The following is a 24,986-nucleotide window of genomic DNA, read 5'->3' on the forward strand; positions in this document are numbered from 1 at the left end:
ACCAGCCGGCCTTGGTGGACAAATGCCCCTACTTCCTCTCCCTTCAGAGGGCTACTCCGAGATGGGCTCCCCTCTCTTCCTCTGGTGAGAGATCCAGCTCAGTGCCCTGCAGCTGCAGCTTGCCTGGCAGCACACCCTTTGTTGGCTCCCTTCCCTTTTGTCTCACCCCATTTCGCCCCTCCCCCCCATCCTGCCCCATTGCCAGTGTTTATCTTCACCTCCCAAATAAACTACTTGCATTGTTTCTGGCCTTTACTTGGATGAACCTAAATGCAGACAGTTCCTCCCCCTGGCCTTACCCCTCTCCTCCTAGCTGCTGGACTGGCAAAAACTTGACATAGCAGTAATGTCGTCACCCCAAGCCCAGCCTTCTCACTGAAGCCAAGTACACCTTGTATACTTGTATACACCAAGTATACCTTGTATACACCAAGTACACCTTGTATACACCAAGTATAGCCAAGACTGCCTATGTTTACACAGCTTTATCTATGATTTTTGCCTGCCTGGAAACCTTTTTCCCTTCTGGCAGAAATACCTGTTTTCTTGGGGAACTATACCCTTCTCTCTCTCCATCCCTTTGATTCAGGGGGGACTGAGTCTAGTCTTGGCTCCCAAGATAGACATGAGATGTGAGTCTGGCCGGTCAGAGCACAATGTTCTCTAGTCATAGTGGTTTGGGGATGTACGCACGATCCAGGCTAGGCCAATGAGAACCCAACTCATGTCCTTTGCTTTGCTAATGGGAAAGAGATATCCTTGCACTGGGAAGCTCAGGCTGGTCACACGTGAACCAAATACTTCCCACCATCAGTTGGCAGGATGCTGAGTGACAGCAAGGCTGACACAGAAGAGAATATAACTGAGGAGGAGAAAGGTCAGATTTCTGACAATGCCTTTTGGATCCTTGAAACCAGCCATGTCTGAAGTTACAATTGCCCCCATCCTTTCCAGTCATATTCCAGGGTATTGGGCACAAACCAATACCTGCCCCCCCCCCACACACCATTTTTTATTAGGCCAATTTTGAGTTTGGTTTCTGCACTTCCAACTGATTAATACAGTTGACGCTTGAGCAATGCAGAAATTAGGGGCACTGACCACATGCAGTTGAAAATCTGTATGTAGCTTTTGATTTCTCCAAAACTTAACTACCAATAGCCTGTTGACTGAAAGTCTTATAGATAACATAGTTGATTGACACCTATTTTGCATGGTATATGTATGATACACTGTATTCTGACAATAAAGTAAGCTAGGGAGAAGTACACATTATTAAGAAAACATGAGGAAGAGAAAATACATTTATAGCACAATGCCATGTTTATGGGAAAAAAAAATCCAAATGTAAATGGATCCATACCAGTCAAACCCATGTTGGTCAAGGGTCAATCGTACAGAATTCAATCCTGCTTAGCTTTCTGATTGGGAGGAGAGAATGTGACACCTTGATTGAGACTGTGTATCTATATCTGTGGGATGTAGGTTCTTCATGGGCAAAGTTGGTTTAAAACCATCCAAGGGTTGCCTGAAGAAGAAGTGTGTCCACAACATTTATCAGTTAAGATGTTTTCATCCCTAAGCAGCAGAAACTCAAACCTAAATTGACTTACCAAGAAGGAATTTTATCTCATATAGCAGGAAGTCAAGAAGTAAAAAAATTAGCAGGGTTCTTCACTCAAGAATTTGGCCATACCCTCAAGGATCCTGGTTATCTCCATTCCTCTGCCATGGGTTCTTCAGGGTGGGATCTTTCCCTCAGACTGGCTTCTGGTCTCAAGATGGCAGCTGAGTTCCAGGCTTCCCATCTCCGAATAGCACCATCTAGAGAAAGAAAAGGGATTTATGGGCTGTCTTTCTATTCTTGCCTAGAAACAAAGAAACTGCTCCCTTACCACCAGTAAAATTGGGTAACAGGATAAATTAGATCACACCACTGTAAGAAGAAGGTCTCAATGTCTCTCAGTGACTTTAAAAAAAAAATGTTTATTTATTTTTTAGAGAGAGACAGAGCATGAGCAGGGGAGGGCACAGAGAGAGAGAGGGAGACACAGAATCCAAAGCAGGCTTCAGGCTCTGGGCTGTCAGCACAGAGCCTGATGTGGGGCTTGCACCCACAGACCATGAGATCATGACCTAAGCCAAAGTCAGATGCTTAACCAACTGAGCCACCCAGGCGCCCCTTTATATCTCAGTGACTTTAAAGGACAAAAGTTTATTTTTCATGTATGCTACACGCCTTAGCAGGTCAGTAAAGGGGCTCTTGCTAAACTCACTCGGGAACCTAGGCTGAGGCATCAGCTGTCATCTTGGATGTTGTAGGTGATTGTGCCAAAGGGAAGGAGGTCTGGAGGGTCTCATACCCGCAGGTAAACACTCTAGCTTAGAAGTGACACACATGCCTTCCGCTTATAACTCATCGGCTAGCGTTGGTTTTATGGCCTCACTTGACCATAAGGAGACCAGGAAATAAATATTTCCCTGCCCAAAGTGGGGAGAACTGGAAATACTGGGCAGACGGCTCTAATAATCACAACAACTGCTCTCATGGGCTAGGATGAGACCACATGTCCATTTCTACACCAACGCCTGGCCAGCAGAGCAGGATGACCATGGTTGGCTTAAACCAGTTGTTTAGGTGGGTCATGGATGCTGGCCAGTCAACACAAAGGCCTCTACAACCTGTGACTGCTGCTGTAACTAGTGAGATACACATCGTGAGCGCATTTTCATTGGCATTAGATGGGGGAAGGGGCTGTAGGGAAGATGGCTGTAGCGCACATGATCTGAGTCCTGATGGGGCTGAGTCTAGTCCAGGCTTTCTACAAGGGCTAAAGCTACTTCCAAAATGCACTCGGGTGCCTGGCTTCAGTTTCCCGCTGATGGTGCCTGGGGTGACTGTGGGAGTCCCCACCAGCAGGGGGTACAAGGCTGTTCCTGACACAGGTCCTAAGTGTCATGCCTGAGCTCACCAGGATGTTCCAGAGCAGGCAGCTCAGGGGTCGCTTCTGTCAGGGATCCATCAGGGGAGCAGAGCCACTAGGAGATTATATGTCCTAAAGGATTTGTTACAGGGATTTGACCTTATCCCATCGTGGGAGCCAGTTAAACAGTCTACATGAAACTATTACTTCTGTGTCTGGTCCTGGGACCCACAGCCTGAGGGGCAGGTGATTAGGAAGGAATGGATGTGATGGGGAGGACACGAGGACAACCTGGCTCTGTGTGAGCCTCTCCCTGTCTCCCAGCCTCTGATTTCACCCATGAGGAGGGACCGACACCCTTCGTCATGGTCCAGAGCCAGAAAAGTTGAAGGAGGACCCAGCAGGGGCTGGAGGTGCTGTAGGCCTGGCTGCTTGGCTGCTGCCCACACCAGTCAGATGAGCCAGGAGGTCTGCTCAATGTGAGCAGCAACCACACCCTAAACCCTGCCTGACCTCCAGAGCCCCGAGAAGGAGCCAGCCGCCACTGCACTTCCACCTCCCAAATCTCAGGCAGTGTCCTTGGGGCCCACCCTTGCTAACTGGGAACTGTGCATGGAAGGGAATGCTGTGAAGTGTAGTTCCAGCTCATGCAAGTTGCCATGACACCAATCCATCCTAAGAACCCTTTGCTGCCTTGCAACTCTTCCCTCCTTCAAGAGCTCAATGAAGTGGACATTTATTATTATTATTATTATCATTATTATTGCCACTAACATTCATCCTCCCTTCTTTTATTTTTATTTTTTATTTATTTTTGAGGGAGGGAGAGAGGGAAAGAAAGAGAGAGAGAGACAAAGGGAGAGAGAGAAAGAATCCCAAGTAGGCTCCATGCTGGGCTCCATTTCACAAACCGAGAGATCATGACATGACCTGAAATCAAGAGTCAAGTGCTTAACTGACTAAGCCACCCGGGCGCCCCCATCCATCCTCCTTCTTTTAAAAGTAACACCTTGGTGTCTTTGGAGGAACAATCTCTTTCCCACAGTCCATCCACATGTTGCTAGGGCAGGAGGATTTGACCCAGGCTTGGCCAATCAGCCCCTTGGATGCTTTAGCCACAGTCTGATCAAGTGGACAATTGAGGGTGAAGGAATTCTAGGTGCAGAAAGAAACATTTCTTTCTTTCCAGAAAGACTTCAGCTATACTGAGAGAGTGTGAGGCTTGTGCAACCACCTTCTTGCTGTAACAGGGAAGCCTGTCTGAGGAAGGAGGCAACACAGAGCAAAGATATAACAAGAGAAAAGGGGTCCTGAAGACATTGTTTCATCCTCTGGATCAAGCCATTCCTGAAGGCAGTTCTACTCTGACTCTTCAATTGTGAGGGCCAATAAATCCACCCCTGCTTTAACCAGTTTGCTTTGGGTTTTCTATTATTTATAACAAAAATAGTCTCAACAGATATACTTAATAGCCATAAGCAAACTCAGTGTCTCTTGGAGTGACAGCTCAGAGCCTTGTCTACATGGGACCACAATGGAGAAGAAATACCCACCACAGTGCTCCTGAGCCAGAGAAGATCATGGGCTTCTGCAGAGGGGTGGATGAAGCAGGGTAATGGAGCAAGAAACTAGGCTGGAGTCCAGCTCCAAGCCTGACACTCTGTAGCACCTGGGGCATGCCCCCCTCACTCTTCTGAGCATCATTTCCTTACTTATACCCTTGTCATCATGTCTTATGTCAGGTGTTCATACAGAGCTCCCTAGAATAGACCCAATCTCATGCTCCATGCATCTACACAGCCCCATTTTTACAGCTAGCTGAAAAAAAAAAACCCCACAAGGAAATAAAATGATCTGACATATGTGTGACTTGCTTTGGTATTTTATTTTATTGGTTTTTGACATCACTTTTTAAAAAAAAATGATGATCACCACCTGCTATATTGACTGTAAGACTCATTAAAGTTGTTTGCAAATGACTTTTTGAAAATAGTCCCATGCATCTTTGGCAAGGCACGCTGAGACATGCTCCAGGCTGCGGATGGGTGACCAGTTAGGGATGTCAAGAGAAACCTCTTAGAAGCACAGTCCACAGAGGTGGCCCCGAAATGACCATACCAGCCATGGGCACATTCACTGATTCACTTACTCATTCTCTAGACACCTACATTGAGCTGGCCTTTGTGCTGAGCCTGGGACTCAGGGGGATTTCTCTGAGATCATGGTCAAGGAGACAGGTGTGTGTTTATAACACCGTATAGAAGGGGTGTGACAAACCTTGGCACCCAGTATCTGGGCTTGGCTGAGGGGCACCTGGCCCAGCCTTAGAGACAGGGGCCATGTGTTTGGGATGGCAGGGCACTGTGTTGGCAAAGCCCAAGCTCTCAGACTGGTTTGGAGCTAATGAACTATCCATTCAGTAACAGAAAGAGTCAGGACAGAGCACATCTTAAATGAGACTTACTGTGTGCCTGGCCCTCTACATTTCTTACAACATGGCATAGATAGTCCTGTTTTACAGAAAGGAAGCTCAGACTCCCAGAGGCCAACCGACTTGCCCAGGGCCATGCAGCTTGGAAGTGTCTGAGCTGGGATTTGAACCCAGATTTTCCTACCACTGATTAAACATATACAGATACCTGGGTCCCATCCCCAGGGATTCTGGTGTAATTTTAGGAGGTGAAGCCTGGGCTTTGGTACTATTTGGAAAGCGCACTATGTGGTTCTACTATGCAACCAGGATTGAGCAGCAAGAAGGGGGACCAACTGAAATAGGGTGGTCTGGGAAGGCCTCTCTGAGAAGGTGGTGTTTGGTTTGCTCCTCACCTCTGCAGGAGCTAAAAGAGCTGGGTATTAGACAAGAAAGACTGCCCTGGTTTACCTGGGACTGTGCTAAAACCTGGCGGCCCCAGAGAAACCCCACCTGGAGCTCTAGGACAGGAGGGAGCTTGGAGGTGGGCTGGAGGGAGGGCTCTGCGGCCCTCATAGGATTTTATAATGTGCAGGAGGCTGGGAGAAATGTTCCTTGGTCTCCCTGACGGAAGGCCTAGGATATGTCACCCACCTGAGTTTCAGGGAGCAGTTGAGCCTTTGGGTCTGAGAAAAGAAGCTTCAAGAGAATGCCTTTGATTCGGGGACTGGAGTCTGAGCTGCCTGATTTCTGGGGGCCCATTAGCACTCTGTCTTCATTATTTAGGGCCATGACTTACCTGTTACTCAACCAAGCCAGAATGGGGCTGCCACCATAAACACCCCTGGAATGGGGCCCGGGCGGCTGGCAGGGCCTCCTCCGAGAAGCATCAGCCTCAGTGAGCGGACGGTAACTATCATTTACATTAATTAGGCAGCCAGATAATAGGGTGTTCAATAGTTATTGCAGTGTTTAAATTCTGCAGCAAACGCCGCTAGGAGCCAGGAACTGGCAGGGGTTCCTGCCTTGCAAAAGAGAGACCTGTCCTCACCCTGGCAGACAATGGGGCTTGAAATTCAGGGGGAAAGGGAGCCTCCCTCAATCCTGATTTGGGGAGAGGGGCCCAGCCACAAGATCCAGCCCCAGCTGTGTGAGCCGGGGTGAGTTGATCTCAGTGTCCTCGGCCAGCAAACTAGGGCTGACTTCTTGGGGATAGTCCAAAGTTCTACCAAGACTGTGGCCATGGAGGGGATAGCTTTGACAAGTGACAGGTCCCATGTATTTGGAAGATGAGACCATACACCACTGGAACTCTGAGTTTTCTGGTGATAGCACACAGTAAACCTTGTCCATTGTGCTTTGTTCAGGACAGTTATTTACAGATGAGGACACTGAGGCACTGCGAGGTGGTTTGCCTAAGGTCACAGAGCCAAGCCAGGTAAGGACATCAGAGATGTGCCCACACCACTCTCCATCCCTGGCCTAGCTTTGCCATCTTCCTCCTCATTTCTGACCACCCCAGGCTTCCTTCTTCTTCCCCCACCTGACTGTTTGCCACATGCCCCCTCTGCTTTTCTCTGAGAAGACCTCAGCTGTTGTGCCCACCACCTTGGCCCTGTCAGCCTTTCCCCTAGCCCCGCCCTTTAAGAGGTGGGCCAAGCTCCGCTCATCCAGCTGGGCTGCAACCTTATGGGCCACTTGGCTGTAAGTGTAAGCTCTGGCGGAGACCTGGGGGTCGGCTTGTGAACCCAAGATCTTGTTGATGGGGTGGCATGTGCACCCCTCAAACCTGTTCCCGTGTATTCCTGAGGCCGACACCCTGGTCCAGGCCACAGATGTTCCTCATGGGCCACGGCCTCCTTGCTGGTCTCCAGCCCTCACTCTGGCCCCTCCCTGGGCTGGCTTCCCATTGCCCTGCCCAGTGCCTCAGGTGCTAGCTGCTCATCCATACTCTCCCCTCCCAGCCCTACTTCCCACCTCCAGTTCCTCTGCCGGAGGTCCCTTCCTGCCTAAAGCCAGCTCAGCTCTCTGGCCTCGTCTTAAGGTCAGGTCCCAAGAGAAGCCTGTTCCGTCTCCAGACCTCTCAGGTGTCCCTGGCATGGACCCTGTGTCCCTCCCCCCCCCCCCCAACCCCTGCACTTGTGAGGCAGCCCTCAGCCCATGGGCACCCAAGGCGTTGGGCCCAGGTGGCATGTTTGGTCTCCCATGGGAAGGGAGCTGCGAGGACAGACCCTGCCCTCTCTGGAGGCCCCGCTCACTGGGCTCGATGGTGCTCATTGCCTCTCCTGAACAGGGGGAGCTGGTTTGAGTTCAGGGTGGTGGTGTGCTAGTAACTGTTGAACGAGCCCTGATGCGTAGCATGGTGTGAATACTCCCACAACGGCCTGTTTCGAGCTGCCAGCATGAGCGGGGAGGAAGGCAGAGATACACACACTGGCTCTCCTGAGCCCCTCCAGCACACCACTGGTTTAGGTCCTGTGTTATTAGGAACACCATCGCGGTCACACACGTTTTGGGGAGACGAAGAGCGACTAAGGACGTTTTTCCACCTCAGCCACTGCAAGGCAAATGTCCACCGAACGGAGGGGCAGGGCACTGGGAGCTCTATCCCTGCCGCTCCCCCGGCTTCTGGCAGGGGGTACAGCTTAATTCACATAGATTAAATGAATCTACCACAAGCACCACACTCCCTTATTCATGTCATTTGTGTTTGTAAATTAAGGTCAAGGGTAAGTTGGATCTTGAACTTGGGTTTTCTGACTGTACGCCAGGCTCTCCGGGCCGGGTTGCCCAGCACCAGCCACACCTGCCTCTACCTACACCCTAGGTCTGATGGGCACAGCTGGAAATGACAGAGAAAGTGCCTGCCCCACACAACGCATGTCACGGCTGTTCAGGGAGCGAAAGCCCATCTGGCTGGGCAGCTGGGAAGGGCAGGGCTGCGTGGCACCTGGGCACGGCCGCTGTCTGGGTGCCTGCTGGCACAAACTGGTGGGGTGGCCTCTGGGTCTCAGGACGCAATGCCGCTCTGCTGTGGAAAGCCACAGAGGAGGAGGCATCCGTCTGGGCCAGATGGAGGTGTGGGGAGGCCTTCTGACACAGAAGGGCTGCTGTGTGCACCAGCCCTTATCCACCATTAGGGCCCCACCTTTGGCTCACTGTGTGTGTTTGGCCAGACAAGTATTTAACTGAACACTAATTATGAGGAAGGCAGCATTCTAGATTGCACACAGGTTACAATGGATATAATGGTGTACAAGACAGGCCAAGTCCTGGTGCTCATGGAGCTTACATTCTAGTGGAAGAAAACGACAATAAACAAGCAGGAAAGGTTACTGGGAGGTGCTGCATGCAGTGGGAGATGAGGTCACACTGCTAAGCGATGGGTGTGGGGGCCTCTGAGAGGGAGGCCAGCCGGCTGTGGAGAGCTGAATGTGGAGGAGGGAGCTGCCTTGTGGTTGCGGGCCCAGGGGAGGAGTCCCAGGCAGGAGGTACCAACGCTCTGAGTGGGACAGAGGTAGGTAGAAAAGGCACAGGGGCGGGACACTGTGGAGGTGAGAGAGGCAGGCTGGCTTAGCTCTTGGGGGGCCCCTCGACGACCCTGGTCAGAAGCTGGCTTTAACGCTAAGTGTACTGGGAAGTCACTTGTGGGCTCTGAGCAGAAGAGGCGGCCCCACTTCACAAAGGGCGCCTGGACTGTGGTGGGGCCACACGTGGAGGCAGGGAGGCCGCGAGGGGCTGTGGCTGTGAAGTGGTGGGTGGGTGGCTGAGAGCAGGAGCAGGTGGAGGGAGAGCCATCAGGACATCAAGACAGATCAGAGAGGGGGCAGGTGTGAACACAAGGGAGGGGTCAAGGATTGCTCCTGGGTTTCTGGCTTAAGTAACTGGAGACAGAGCCCATTCGCCGAGGTGGGACTGAAGGGGGAGTGCCCTTGGAGAAAGTCGATAATTCTTGTGCAGCCACGTCAGGTCAGGATGCCATTGCATATCCAGGTCAATGAGTGGTGGCTTCCGTTCCCTCAACAACTGTTCACTGAGTACCCATTCCAGGTCAGCAAGTGCTCCTAGATCACTGGGGATACACCAGCCATCAAAACAGTCATTGTGAGTTCAAAGGAGCTCACACTCAAATTAGGGGAGGCAGACAATAAAGTTCTGGATTCCGGTCGAGGGTTGGGGGAAGCTAGGCTGCTGATAGGATCTTCTAAGCCGAGTGTGTTGGGAGATGTGGGTGAGACCGGCTATGGGGAAAGGTGGGAGGGAGTCCAAGGATGGAGTTCAGGGCGTTCCAACATTTAGAAGCTTGGAAGAGGAGGAGGATCCATGAAAGGGCAGAGAGGGAGTGGCCAGGAGGCAGGGGACCAGGGAGTGTGGGGACACAGAAGGGCTTCAGGAGGGAGGGACTGGTTAACCCAGTCAGGTGCCCTGAGAGGCCACGTGAGATGTGGAGAGGGGGACCGCACTCTGAACAATGTAGTTCACCTGAGTGAGACTGCTCAGTGGAGAAGTGGGGGCACAATGGGCATGCTCCCCGTTTCATCCTGTCTCACCCCACTCTACCCACCCAGCACAGCCTGTTGTACCCTGCCCTCGGCTGTCTGTCCCCTCTCATGTGATCCATGCAGTTACCTGGCATTTAGGTCCATCTTCCTCCCCGCCTCGCGCCCCCCAATCCCAACCAGGACTCACTCTAAAGGACCAGGCCAGCAAGCTTTGCCTGTGGAAGGTGCATGAAGGGCAGGCCAGGACACAGAACGATTGATTCCCACCTGGGGCCTTGCAGGTTCTGGGTCCCTGCTGGGGACGCCAGCTTTGCCACTCCTCTGTGCCGCCCATCTCTGTGTCTGTCTACTTAGCAATGCTCGTCCTTCACAGCTCAGGAAAAATTACCAAGAATGTTATTGACTCTAATTTTAATTTGTCTAGCACTCTTGTTAATGATGTCTATTTAAGACATCCATTAAAGGCCCATGAGGTTAATTAAATGGACAATTCCAATACAGTTCTATTAGAACCCCCCCTATTAAATTAATATTATAGGCATTTAACAGATGTCTTAATTAGGCATTATAGCTAAGAAATGCAAACTAAATTAAAACGAAAGCCATTGTCCAGAAAGAAAGCTTTTTACCATAATTTATGGCTTTTTTGGGGAATGTTCATGTTTACTCTTCAGAACCTGAGAGATCAGTCATTTGACAATCTTTTCCAGCATCCAGGAAACACCATCCTGAGAGTCCCAAATCTTAAATCACAGTCCAGACGCCACAACTGGAAGAGACTTTAGACACCATCTGGAGTCCACGATCCTCAAACTTCAATGACTAGAGGAGCCGGCTGCGGTGTGGGAGAAACACGAAGCTGGAGTCTGCAGCCCAGGGGCTGGCTGCTTTAACAGGTGTCCTGCTGACCCTCACGCAGAAGTTCTAGGACCCCACCTCAGGAAATGCTGGTCCAGTCTCATGGCCCCATTTGCCAGGGGCTGACAGGGAGGCCCCCAGAGACTTCTGGACTGGGCGCATGGGTCAGTGGGATTCCACACCTTGCCCTGTGGATTAGAACTTCCCTAGTATCTCTCTCCTCCACTGAATTGGACAGAACCTGAGGCACCTCCTAGGGTTTGGGGCTGGTAGCCATAGCCCCGCGACCCCTTCCCGCCTTTCTTCCTGCTGGCCCGGAGCCTCGCGGGGAGGTGATTTCCTTGGTCCTCCATGACTGTCTGCAGTCCTATGTTCCCACTCTCCACATCCCACAGCTGCCTGGATCAAGCCTCCCCCTCCAGGGGTCCTCCCTGTCCACCCTGCCACCTGTGCACATGTCCTCCCCCACCAGACTGTGCCTGGCCCTGGTGGCAGGGTGAGGGAATCTGGCAACGGAGAGGCAGCTGGACCTAAGTTCCTGTACGAGCCAGTCACGGGACCCAGTGGTGATGGGCTGGCTGGATGAGCTAGTGGTGCAAGTACCCTGGACAGGGGTGTGGCAGGCCGGGCCAGTGTGGGGGTTGGAGCCTGAGGGACTCCAGCTGGGGCCTCCTGTTCTGGTTGGGACAGCTCCGTGGCTATTATGTACTGAAGTACATCCCCACAAATTCCTGTCAAAGCCCTAACCCCCAATGTGACTGTACTTGGAAATAGAGCCTTAACTAAGGTGAAATGAGGTCATAAAGGTGGAGCCCTAACCCATAGGACTGGTGTCTAAGAAGAGAAAGATACCAGATTGCTCTCTCTCTTTTCCCGCAGGTATGCACAGAGGAAGGCCATGTGAGGACACAAGACGGTGGCCAAGGAGAAAGCTGTCACCAGACATCAACTTGGACTGCAACTTATCTTGGACTTTCAGCCCCAAGAATTTTTTGTTGTTGAAACTGTCCACCTGCAGTATTTTGTTAGGACGGCCCAAGCTAACACAGTGGCCATGACCCAGGCCACCCCTCACTTTCCCCTCCAGGTGTTTTGTCCCTTTCTTCCCCTGGAGAGGCTTTGGCCTGTCCTCCACAGAGTCGGCCCTGGGGAATGTAAAGGGCCCTAGGCTCTGCTCACTTTTTGGAGAATAGTGGGTCCCTGGGCTGATGTCTCCTGGCCCTGCAGCCCCCTGAGACCCAGGGAAGCACAAGTCTCTCCAGCACATGAAGGTTTATGCATGAGGTGGGTTTAGCTGTGTCTCACACTGGCCTACACATTCAAGGCCTCAGCTCCACCAGGATCCTGCTCCCTGCACAGGGGAGATGGGAGGCTTGACCACAAAGTACCACACTGGCCTCTGTGACAAACCTTGTGCCACAGCTGTGGGAGCATGGCCAGCCCTGGTCCACTTCCCTGGGCTTCAGGCCTTGTTCTGGGGAGCAGTTAGTGCAGCCTCATCAGGATGCTCACTCAGAGCCAGTGTCCTGCTGGGCCTGGGCCCTTCTCTGCCTAGGAGGACGTAATGGGCCTTAGGGCACAGGACCCAATGGACCCCAGGTGGGCTGTGGGGACCACAGGGCATCCTAGAAACAGGCATGCACAGCAGCGGCTTCATGGCAGGTGAGTGTTCTTGTCAAGTGTCCTTGGGGAGAGGGGGAGAGAAGTCTACCAATTACACAGCCACTCACATGAGAACTTGAGTCTGCGCCAAATGAAAAACAGATTTCATGTGGCAAGTGGCACCAACAACTTTTCCGGAAAGCAACTGTGTATTTACACATTGGCTGCCTTTTACGTTACAGAGGGGAAGGCAAGAGCAATGTGCTTTAGGGGGTTATAGCACCTATGCTGTGACCAGAGTGGCACTTTCAGATGGTCAGAAGGACCAGCCACTTCATATGGGAAGCAGCCATTCCTTCAGTGGGAGCCCGGGCAATAAAGGGACCACGTACACGCTCAGAGCAGCGTCTTTTCGTCAAAAGCATGGCTGTGCAGCCAGACCACGGGGTTCACACCAGCTCTGCTCTCTCAGATGGTAAGGCCCTGGGCAGGCGAGCGCGGAGTCTGAGTCTTTTGTGGCAAAACAAGGCTGTTAGCACACAGGGCTCAGTCGCCGGGCCAGGCCGCCCATTGGAAGTGGTGCTGGGGCCTGAAACCTGCCCCACAGGCAGCGATGGCCGCAAGGGGAGAGCATCCACACCACCTCAGGACCATCCTGATGAGCAAGGACACCACACAGACGGAAGCAGGCACCCTCTGAGCCTTTGGGGGGGGGGGGGGCGTGTAGTGGCACCGAGCAAGGTCTTCCTGCTCTCCTGTCATAAAGTTGGTGTTTACCTCTCCCTGGGGTGTCTCTCCTCCAGTGTGGAGGCCAAGTGGGACATATGACAAAGCTGCTTCTCCTGGAGTAAAGGAAGAGAAAACTCATGGATTTGCTGCCAGTTTGTCACTAGGCATGTTTCTGGTTGGTCGGCAAAAGCCCACTTCTCAAAAGGAAAGGGGCCGTGGGTCCTTCTGAGCTCTGTGACGTTCCTAATACAGAACACTGGACGCTGGTCCACGCCCTGTCCTTGCTCATGCCTGCCTAGAAGGACGTCAGCTAGCGGCCTAGAGGCACACACCACCACACAGGGCTGGTCAGACAGAACAGCCAAGGCTTCAGATAGCAGAATGGAACCAGAGGCTCAGCTGAGGTGGCACAGCTGGGGACTCAGGCTTGCCTGGTAGATCAGAGCTGCAGTCTTATTTCCCCTCAGCCTACCTTCCCTGGAGCCCAAGAGTCACAGGAATACAACGTTCTGTATACAGGTCCGAGCTCCCAGTACCGAAGAGCCGTTAAAGCACACCCTGACGCGGCATGCTGCCTCCGTGTCCCATCCCAATTCTAATCCCTAGAGTGAATGAGTCCAAAGCCCCTCTGCGACGTCACCCCTCACTCTTCTGCTTCCTTGGAAAAGCAAGGGGAACTCCAGTTAGGTCAAGGAGTTCGACAGTGGGTGTGATGTAAAACAACATGTCAGATACACTGACTGACCCTGGGAATCGGGTGCCTGATGGCAGCTGTCTAAGGGGTGAAAGTGAAGCCGCCACCCAGGCACAGCCTCCGGCTCACTTCCCTTCCAAACCAGCTGCGTTGGAGGGACTGTTTCTTCCCAACAAGAGCCTATTAGTGCCTACTAATATTTTATTATTACATAAACAACGGATTCATCACAGACCATTCAGGAAACACAGAAAAGTATGAAGAAGAAATAAAAATCTAATAATGCCACTAGTCAAGTCAACCGTGGTAATCCTGGTGTTTTCTGCCAGTCTTTTCTCTCATGGGAGCAATACAAGTTCAAAATCACCTAGACAAAATCACCTACGTTCCCTGACTTCTTCGTTCATTGTGGTGTGTTTTTCCCGGATGATGAATTGTTCTTAACTCCAGTGTTAATGGGGTAGAGGTGGTCTATAACTAGAACCGGCCTGGCCATCTTTTCACCGAAAGGCGGGCACTCAGGTGTTTCCAGTCCTTGGGGTCACAAACAATTGCCTCCATAGCAAAGAGCTCACAGGTCAAATGTTCCCTTTGCTTTGAATTTCTTTGCAGATCGCTCACTTGACCGAAGCTGGAATTTGCTTCCATAAATATAGGAAATGAAGCCATCAATTTCCACTGTGAACACACAGTTTAGCTTGGGGATAACTGGAAAACAAAGGAGGAAAAAGGATGAGAAAAAAAAAAAAATCCTGACAGTAAGTTCACGTTTATGCAGAAACTATTCCTAAAATGTCTGTATTGGAAAGTAAGCTAAGGGGTGCCTGGGTGGCTTAGTCGGTTGAGGTCTGACTTCAGCTCAGGTCATGATCTCGCGGTCTGTGAGTTCGAGCCCCGCGTCGGGCTCTGTGCTGACAGTTTGGAGCCTGGAGCCTGCTTCAGATTCTGTGTCTCCCTCTCTCTCTCTGCTCCTCCCCTGATCGCGATCTGTCTCTCTCTCTCAAAAATAATGAATAAACATTAAAAAAATAAAAAAAAAAAGTAAGCTAATAAGAAATGGGAAACCCACAAAGGTTAGCAGTACCAGGATCACAGGGCATTATTCGGTCATGTGGCCAGTTTACTCAGACCGTAGATATAACTCAACACCCAATTTTCAGGGTCAAAGGCTCAAGCCAAATTCCCAGAAAAAGTGCTATAAATAGGTCTTCCCACATCACCTTAAGATGGACTCATGGCCTGTGCTCACTGGGGACACCTGTGTACCATTTTCTGAGGTTTAGAATGAGAATACAAGGAAATGGAAGGCAGCAACAAGAAAAACCAAGCTCCAAAATTTAAGGAACCAAAACCTCCCACTGTGGTTCTGAAATCTCAGATTTGCAGGCAAGGAGTATGGAAATCTCGACAGACCAGTGGTGCACACCCATCTCTGCTACAACAGTGAGCTCTAGCACATCAAGTGGATGACCCAAAGGGTCACCAGAAAGGGAAAGATCTTGGAACACTCCAGGGACAGGCACCACCTTAGCTCCCCCCATTGTCTGCTTAGCCCCCTTCCTCTGAAAGGCAGTAGCCTTTGGGCAGGGTGGGGGGGGTCTCCGTCATAGAAGTAGACTCAGGTGTCTGGGGGCAGACCCTACAGCCCTTCCTTCCATCGTATCAGGCCGAGGCTGCTGACTGGGTGCAGGGATGCCTCAGGGAGAGCCACAGGGGCAAGGATGCCCTCTGAAGGTGTGGACTGCATGGTCAGCAGGTATCTGTAATCTGTGCTGACGTGAGAGACCAAACTGACCCACTGAAGCCACTAGTAAAGGGCTGATGAAGCTGGGGAGGCCACAAACCACAACGCCCTGAGACACAGTTACGTACCTTTTAGGCGGTCTTCTTTGGTGATAATTTTGAAAACGTGCTTTGTTTCCTGTAGAAGGATTCCTGTAACACCCACGTAGGAGGGGCATTTGGATTTTGTGACTGCAAAAGAAAAGGGCGTTTGAAGCCTTGGCCTCTGTGGTGCTGGGGGAGCCACAACCAGCTAGGCAGGGGGAAGTTCCTCAGCTCGACAGGGACCAAGCTGGATGAGAAGTCAAAGTCCCAATCCCTTGCCTGTGGCTTTGTAGCCTCTGGGTTGCTTTGCCAAGGTGTCCTTTGGAGGGCCTGCAGCCATGGGGTCATGGGAAGGACTCTGGAGCCAAGAGGTCACGTGTATGTCTGGCACCACCAAGACCCACAGGCTGCTGGGAAGGGGCCAAGTGTCACTGATGGAATCTGAAGGGACACCTGTCCATCATGGTCTTCCCATGACCTCCCAAACTCTGGTCAGAATGGAATCTTGCTACCGGCCATCGAGCAACGAGTAGGGTGAACTGCCACCACAGGGAGCCAGCCCCTCACCTCTCCTGACCCATGCCCCAGTATAGCCAGCGGACTGAGCGCTTGCTATGTGCCTGGCACTGTTTGAGGTAGCTGCTAGGCACAGCAGTGAATAAGACTGTCCTAGGTTCTGTTCTCAGGGAGCTGATGTTCCAATGGTAGGAGGGGAATGTGTACCAAACCACAAAACTGTGTTTTGACAGCGGTAATTGCTATGAACAAAAAAAGAACAAGGTAATGGGGAGGAGGGTTTTAGTGTTGGTAGACCCTCGGGGGAAGTGACATCTGAGTAGGGGCCTGAATAATGAGAAGCAGTCAGTCTGTGAACACACAGAATTCTGGGCAGGGAGAAGGGACAAATGCAAAGGCCCTGAGGCATGGCCAAGCTTGGTGTGGGAGAAGCAGAAATCAGGCCACTGTGGTTAGACCTGGTGTTCAATAAAGTCACAGGGGCCTTTCAGACCACAGTAAGGAAGTAGAAGAGAAACATGGTCTGATTTCTGGTATAAAACCTTCCCTCTGGCTGCCTGGTTGGGGGAGAAGTGTGTCAGCAGCTTCTACAGGAATCCAGGGGAGATGGTGGAGGCTTAGATTTGGGGACTAGGACATGCTGATGGATGGAGGTGAGGGATTAAGAAAGAAGAAATGTGATCTTTCCCAGGCTTTTGGCCTGAACAGCCAGGGTAAACACTGGTACCATGAACAGAGATGGGGAACCCCAGGGAAAGGGCTGATTTATGGAGAGGCCTGGAGCTGTTTTGGATATGTGCAGCTTATGACACCCATGTACATGTGGGTGGCTACATCCAGTGGACAGGACAGCAGGATGAACAAAGATGTTCAGGGGAAGGTCTGCATTGGAGAGGACAACCTGGGAGCTGTAAGTCCATAGCTGACATTTAAAACCATGGGGAAGTGGATGAAAGGGACTTTCTGTTCAAGGCTGTGGGCAAGTGCCAGCAGCTGCTGTGCCCTCTGGGATAGTAGGTGGGGTCCTTGGGTGGAAAGGTACACAAAGACCATTTAGAGTGTGTCCAAAAAGTGTCCATAACTAGCTTAGGTAGCTAGTTGTCTCCCACTCTCAGTGTTGATGGTCTGGAAATATCCACATGGCAAGGAGTGTGTCTAACCCTGTAGCACAGAGCTATGGTGCCACTGAGTGATGCCTTGGGCATTCGGGTGACCATATGATCTTAGGCAAGTTACCTGAAACAAGAGCCCCATGAAGATCTGCCTTTAACAGCTTGGCCTGAATCATCTGTGGCTGCCTAGGAGGTAAACAGAAGCCCTTAACATACACCATGATCAAGAGTTCTGAAAGGATCAAACAGGTCTACAAACATCTGTGGCCAAAGGGCAAGGCTTCAGAAATGCAACTCACGTGTCTGGCTTGAGACCACCGCACAGATCCCGGATGTACTGTTTCCAGAGTTCATGTAGAGGGAGAAAAAGATTGTAACTGTGGAACCAAAGTCAGAAAGAAGTAAAAAGTTAGGTGACATGAGCCGGGCAATATAACATCGAGAGAGCACAGAGCATGGCCTGATGCCAAGGATCCTGACGTGGGTCACTGGGGACTGGGTGCAGATCCTAGTTCTACAGCAGATAACCTGACTAAAATCAAGTACCTTCACCTTTTGAACCTCAGTTTCCTCACTGCTAGAACCCTCTTGAGGCTAAGTGAGAAGAAGGTGTTGCCCTCCTTTGCCCCTCCACCCTTCTTGCTGGCTAGATACAGCCTTGACAGCTGGGGCTCAGACACCTTAGACCATGAGGCAACATCCACAGATGACAGAGCAGCCACGATGCACCCGGGGAGGCACTGCCTGGGTTTCTGCCACACCAGCCCAGGGTGGTGCTCACACAGACTTCTTTTCATGAGAGAAACAAACTTCGATCTTGCTTAAGCCACTGCTACTTGAGGTCTTCTGTTACAAGAGCTGAACCCGGTAACCCAGGAGTAAACAGGAGTTGCTGGCTGTCATGTACACCTCCATGGAAGGTAACAGGTGTCTGGAAGGTGACTGAGCAGGTGGTGGGACCAAAGGGAGGGAACAGGTAAGAAGACCTCAAAGGCTGTCCTCTGGGGTCATCAGTACTGGTCCTGTTACCTCATGGGGAGTCTGTTTACATGACACTATTGGTTAGAAAAGTGAGAACCTCAGGCTCACACTTGAAGTGGGCTCTATGGGTGCAGAAGCCAGTGAGGAAAACTGGGCAGGCAGCGGCCCCTTCCTCCACCCAAAGGCCAGCTCTTTTTGCAACAGGGGCCATGGACAAAGTGAATGACTTTGTTTTGTGGGATATGGGAGGCTATCTGGCTACCGGTGTTGGCATGAGAGTCTAAAACCAGTCCTAAGACGCACATATGCAGAACCGTAGCCAAGGAGAGATGCAGTGTCGGCTGGAGGGAGGAACACATCCTCCCACGGAGTGATGCGTCCCTTTCAGAAACTTCTACAACATGTGGGCAGCACATTCTTTGGCAATAAAACCCCAGTGGATGATTCTGTCTAGTACTATTAAAAGCTATAAAGAGTATATATTAAGAAATATCAGTTCCTCTTTTTCTAGGAAAGCTGAAAGACAAACAGCCTGTTGCCATGGGTAACAGACTCACTTATGGTACGAGTCTCATTAGTTAAGGCTAGGACGGAAGCCAAACACTAAAACAGCAAGAGCCTCACCGCGTCTCACTTTAAAAGCCAAGCCCAAACACGGTCTGAATTGGTAAAGGAACGCTGCCCCCTTGTGGCAGAAGTGGGAGAAGCTCCGATAGCTTAAGAGGAAAGGGGCTGCCAACTGGCGCTGGGCTTCCCAAGTCCAGCAGAGACAGGGAAGATTAAGCTGCCCTACGTAGAAAGGCAGGAAAGACTTGGCGTACCTCTGCTGCTCTGGCTTAATGTCAAAGAGCCTCAGCTCCCTCCTCTGCCTGGCAGAGAGGCCTTTGGATTTTTTTTTCTTCTCTTTTCGCTTCCGGCGAGCGGAGTACTCCAGAACGACAGCCTTGCGTTGCAGGTGGTCCTCGCGGGCTTGCTGGCTCATGTGGGGCAAGCTGCGCTTCAGGAAGGCCCTCACGAAGGCCTCGGCCTGCTGGGCTCCCGGAAGCTGCACGGGGACAAGGTGGCACGGTGCCCACTGCTCTGGTTGGGACAGCCCTGGAACCCACGCCCTCTTACACAGCACTGCAACCGCAGATGGGACGCCATCGCGGACCCATCTATCTGCCCACTGAGCCTCACACAGCCACTCATGTGCTGGATGTTAGCTCCCACAGCTGTTCAGATGCGAAAGTCACACTCAAATGCCAATTTGTGACTGCCACACAAAACAGCCACGTCAAAATTCGACTTTCTGCCCTACTTCTTAGAGGTTATTTTGAGGATAAAAAAACCAAAACCCCTTTATATGTGGAAGAAAAGACTTCTCTGACCCTTGGCAGGGAGGAAAGCTTGGGAAACGTATGACAACACTTAATCAGTCATGACCAGAGGAAGGCGAGTTCAGAGAACCAAGCTATGGCCTCAAAGGAAGTGATCTGACGCTTGGGAAGCTGGCACCACCTGCTGCTCCAGGGTGGGCCATGCCTTGGGGGGTAGGAATTTTGACACTGTGCCCACGATGCAATCCTCTTTCCTTGGGTTTGGCCCCGTGGACATGTCATGGCTACTCACTAAGTCTGCTCCCGCACCACTTGGGGAAAGGAAGTGCCAATGCATCTCAGCCTCCTGTGCTCAACTTCTCCCACACAGAGCAGAACATCAATTCACTGTACTTAGCAGAGGCTCTTAGGACCTCTGGGCAAAATAACTGTCATAACTATCGTAATTCTTGAAGGAACTCCAAACATCTCTGCCTCTCAAGCTGGGAGCTCCACCAATCTACTCCTCATTCAGGTGGCTCTGTCCTAGGTCTGCCACAGCCCCAGCGAGCACTGTGTACTGAGGCCCTGCCTCTTCGCTGGGCCATCTCCTGAACCCTGCTGCACTAACCGGGCTGCGAACACCTTGAAGCTCACGTGTCAATAATAAGCTCTCCCTTATGGAGGAGAAGAAGGGACAATGGGGGGCATCAAGATGTGATTCACCTCGTCTTCAAGGTAGCTCACAGTAAAAATGGCAGTTGGCTTCAGCTTTGCACCTTTAGATACTAACTAAAGACTCATGATCATCATCATTATTACTGCGAGAGGACAATTATTTGCTTCTTTTAAATACCTAAGTAGTCCCTCTTCATGGAGAAGCCAGATAAAGGAATATCAATCTTTTAAAATCTTGGTTTCATGTTAACTCCCTCAAGAGGAGTCACCAGGGGAGCTTCTGCCAAACTGACAAAGCATGTGTGCAGCATCCAAATATAATCCATATATTCCACTTATGAAATGTGATTTGCCTGCCCTCTTCAAGAGAAAAGGGGGCACAGTGACAAAGTCAAATGATAGTGCTCACCGCGCCAAGTTTCAGGTGGGCATAGCCCAGTGACCTCAGCACAGTGAAAGATGACACAAGATTAAGAAGTCTTAGTTTACCAAACAAGATAAGAAGAGGCGAGCATATGGAAACAGGCCATCAGAACAACAGATCTTGGCTGAGCCTAACACATCTACTAGAAAGACGAGGAGTAAGATGTGGGAAAGGACATCTAAAGCAAGACTGGAGTACTGAGCCATTCTGTCATCACCTCTGTTGTTCCCAGACTTCCTGCCATGCACAGTACCTGAACATCGAACTCTTTTGCCTCTTTCTGAGAAAAGGCGTGGTAGATCACACCTGGGGGATTAAAGCAAACAAACAAATAAGAAATGATAATTCCTATTGGGTATGGCTATAAAGCAAAGACTTTTCTAACTATGAAAATAACTCTGCTTACTTAGAGATAGAAGAAGATTGGGTGCTATAAAGAGCACAGCTTCAAAGCTTTCTTGGATGCCTCTTATTCCCCCCCCACCCCCGACCACCCATCTGAGAAGTTCCGAAGGTGTGCTTTAGAACAGTGCTTCTCAACTGTTAATTTACGTAAGCATCTCTAGGATCTCATTAAAATGTAGACACTTGGGCCCCAATCCCAGATTCTGCATTTGTAACAAGTTTCAGATGCTACTGCACTTCAGCAGACCACACTAGGAGCTTGGTTAGGAGCTTGAACAGTTGCTCTAGAAGTCTAATTAAGCAACTCATTTAAAAGTTATATGATACAGGGGTGTCTGTGTGGCTCACTGGTTAAGCATCTGACTCTTGGTCTTGGTTTCAGCTCAGCTCATGGCCTCATGGTTCTTGAATTTGAGCCCCACATTGGGTTCTGTAATGGCAGCGCAGAGCTTGCTTGGGATTCTCTCTCTCTCCCTCTGCTCCTCCCCTGCTCTCTCAAAATAAATAAATAAACTTAAAAAAAAAAAAAGTTATACACTAGAGAGTCCCAGGATGCATATGGTAGGAAATATTACACTTTGTTGACTGTAAGATGTTAAAAAAAAGATTTTTCACATTTTAACATCTATGAAATTGGGATGTATCACACAATAGATGGTGTCCTAAACTGATAAAATACAGTAGGTCTTTATTCAAGTTCAAAATATATATATTGATCAATGTGGTTTTGACCTCTAAAAACTTCCACATTTCTTAATTTGCCTGAAGAATAAAAAGATGGCTGTAGGCACAGAGTACGGGTGTGAATGGAATAAGAATAAGACAAAGGCCTGGTTTAAGGGTCAAAAGACTAGAAAATATGGTTTACACAATGCTCTATCAATCTCACTCCAGGTCCCTTATGCTTCCTTGAGGACATATGAAAAAGCAAACTAATGTGTTATATATTATTATATTATATTATATTATATTATATTATATTATATTATATTATATTATATGAGTCTGGCTCTCCCTCAGATGGAAGAATGGGAGTAAAACTTATTTCTAAAGAGCACCCCAGGAACGACTTTGCTTCAACTGTCACAGTTGTTTCGACATGAAAGTCTTTTCTGAAGCAATATACGTAACGACTATCCAGCATTCATTACTTGCCATGTACCTGGTTAAAAGTTACACATATTTTCCCAACAATTCTTTAAAGTGGTTATTATTCCTATTATGCACATGAGAAAATTGCCGCTCATATAAGCTGAGACACGTAACTTGGTAACAGAGATAGGGAGTGGCACAGATCGAAATGAAAATACTGATCCAAAGACCAGCTTTAACGGTGTCTACACTCCCCTGGGTGCTTGCTCCCCTCCTTGGCACTGCTATCCTTTGCTCAACTCCCGAGTCCTGGGTTAGCGATACCATTCCCCAGCATGCTCCCTACGCTTTCCACCTGACAAGGGTCGTTCACAGAACAGCAGGAAGGCTGGGCAGATACCACTACCAGTACCTTACAGAAGGGGAAACCAGGTCGTAAAGAGTATCTGGGCCTTAACCACCGTCACCAAGTGGGAGGCAGTGGGAAGAGAGGCGGTGGCCCAGTCGGCGGTAAGGTCTTGGGCCCTCCTTTAACACCACACACCATTGAGCAGGCCCCTGTGGGGGACCTGCCGCCAGCTCTGACATCAATACTTGGCTCAGACACCGAGCCAGGCCAACCGGGACTCTGGGCCTCAGTTTCACTTATGTAAGGCAGGACAATTCCCACACCAGTTCCGTTTGGACTTCGCAGTGACCCTGTTCACCCACTAGCACCAACTCCCCGACCACTTACATCCCACCCCACCCCAGTTTCGAGGCCCTGCACCCCGCTTACTCTTCATCCTCGGGCCGCTTCCGGTGCGCTCTGATGACGTTTCCTGCGGGCGTCGCTCACTCTTCTTCACTTTCTTCAGCAGCCCTCGGCCATCAGAACTTCTCTCGCCAAAGTTTGTAGTGAAGAGACTTCTTGGGCCCAAGCTCGCAAGGCACGCTAAATCGCCAGACGGACACGCTCCAACTCTGCTGGGATCGCAGGCGCGCAGGGCTGCTGTCAGATGGCGCCACCCGTGACGTCACGGACGCGCGTCGACCTAAGCTAGCGCATGCGCCTGGAAGCGGGCCCCGCTGCGGCGAGAGGTGCTGCTGGTCCTGAGGGTGTATCTCCTGTATGGAGGTTTTTCAGCTTGCGTGTCCTATAGACGGAGGAAGGTCAGAAGCCGTGGGGTTGCGGTTAGGACTTGTGGACTGCTTGTGAAGAGCTGGAGTAGAGCGAGGCGAGCCAACTTGAAGAGGACCGCGGGGACGTTGGGGACCAGGGGAGGACGGCAATGGTGGGAATGAGGTCCATTGGAGTCTTTAACCAGCGTTCTCTACAGATTAACCGAGGCGCTGAAGTTGGGATAGAAGGCTTAGGTTATAGTTTTGTCCTGCTGTGTGATCTCGCTTTAAGTCACTTCCCATTTCCAGGCTTCCTTTTCCCCAACACTTGTGAGTGGGCTGGGCTTGATAGTCTGAACGTTTTCTTGAGACGCTAGTGTCTGTCAGGAAGTTAAAAGGCAAGGAAGGATTCTTACTGCTCTGGAGAAGGGTCCAAGAATTGTGGCTTGGAAGGCCTGATGCAGACCTCTCAGAAGTGACCTGGTGTGCAGGCTGAATTTCTGCTGAGTGCTGGGCCTGAGCAATATGGTCCCTGTACTTTAAGTCAGTGAATTTCAACTTCGGGTGAGGTATAAAGTCCTTTTAAAGGAAAAGAAATTCTCAGGGAACCCGGAGAATTTATGTACACAGATCCTAGTTTGAGAAACTGATTTGTTTTTGGATGGTTAGCTTGTGCCATTTTGATCTTAAACTTAAAACTGCAGGCCCTGAAATTCAGTGGCTTGTCCTGGTGAGCCTGAACCTTATATATGTATATTACCATCAAAATGGAAACACAGCATTTAAACGTATTGCACTTGAAGATGCCTGAGAATAGTTAGGGGTTTATGGGACTAAGTTTAAGAAACTGTTCTTGGGGATCCATACCATATGAACTACTAAATGTGAATTTTAAAATAGTATCATGAGACACTCAAAGATAGTAAGAGCCAATTTCTGTGCTGTAGACTCAAGGGGGCCCTTTTGAGCAGGACCTTTGTGATTATGGAGATAAGGGAGAAGGCAGACTTCTGTCTTTGAGAGCTTCTTTTTTAGGGGTGTTAGGATTATTTAGCTCCCAGCTGACCCATTCTCAAGTAGTCCAGTCATCCTTGGCTGACTGCCAGTCTTCCACGGAATTCTGTACTTGTGTTGGGATGAGCACTCTCAGAACTGCAGTTACTTCATAATTCCCTGATCACTAAATCTTTTTTAAAACAAACAAACAAACAAAAACAAACAGGGTTGCCTGGGTGGCTCAGTCGGTTAAGTGTCTGACTTTGCTTCAGGTCATGAGGTTTGTTTGTGGGTTCAAGCCCCACGTCGGGCTCTGTGCTGACAGCTCAGAGCCTGGAGCCTGCTTCAGATTCTGTGTCTCCCTCTCTCTCTCTCTGCCCCTCCCCTGCTTGTGCTCTGTCTCTCAAAAATAAATAAACGTTAACAATTTTTTTTAAACCCACTTTATTATCCTCAGGAAATAATTGTTTATGTATGTACAGTGACACCTGTCTGTACAGATATTTATATTATTATGATTGTTGTTTATAATAGCAAAACCTCAGAAACAACTCAATATTCAACAGTAGTGGATTAAATAAATGAAGCATGTGCTAATTAAGTAGGTTAATTAAATGCTTTATAATCACAGGGTAAGCTTCAAAAATTCAGATTCCTTAGTACCTCTAGAGATTCTTATTTAGTAGATGGGTCCCAAGAATCTGTATTAAAAAAATATTCCCAGGTGATTTTGTTGAGTAATTAGGTTTGGGAACTACAGTATGGTACATTTATAGAACTTAATAATTAGAATACCACACAGCCATTAAACAGATTCCAATTTTAAAAAGGTTACAA

General features: G+C 50.0%; 1 protein-coding gene across 1 annotated transcript; it reads right to left on the reverse strand.

The window, feature by feature from the left end:
• Positions 1-13,902: 13,902 nt before the first annotated feature.
• POP4 (POP4 homolog, ribonuclease P/MRP subunit) lies at positions 13,903-23,032 on the reverse strand. The gene is made up of 7 exons (XM_019423280.2): positions 22,831-23,032; positions 20,809-20,861; positions 18,977-19,200; positions 17,474-17,551; positions 17,299-17,360; positions 15,592-15,693; positions 13,903-14,427 (listed from the first exon to the last, which is right to left on the reverse strand). The coding sequence occupies exons 1-7, from the start codon at positions 22,835-22,837 to the stop codon at positions 14,291-14,293; spliced, it is 663 nt and encodes a 220-aa protein (XP_019278825.1). The 5' UTR covers positions 22,838-23,032; the 3' UTR covers positions 13,903-14,290.
• Between the last annotated feature and the right edge of the window lie 1,954 nt (positions 23,033-24,986).

The sequence above is a fragment of the Panthera pardus genome, unplaced genomic scaffold (genome assembly GCF_024362965.1).
Source record: "Panthera pardus isolate Hobbes unplaced genomic scaffold, ASM2436296v1 HiC_scaffold_18, whole genome shotgun sequence".
In the NCBI taxonomy this organism is placed as follows: domain Eukaryota; kingdom Metazoa; phylum Chordata; class Mammalia; order Carnivora; family Felidae; genus Panthera; species Panthera pardus.

Bases quoted from the DNA above. Each gene is read 5' to 3' on its own strand.
- POP4 (XM_019423280.2), bottom strand. The intron at 17,361-17,473 runs GTGAGTTGCATT...TTTACCTCCTAG, and splicing joins GGTGGTCTCAAGCCAGACAC to GCAGCCACAGATGATTCAGG. The intron at 14,428-15,591 runs GTACGTAACTGT...TTTGTTTTCCAG, and splicing joins CAAAGAAGACCGCCTAAAAG to TTATCCCCAAGCTAAACTGT.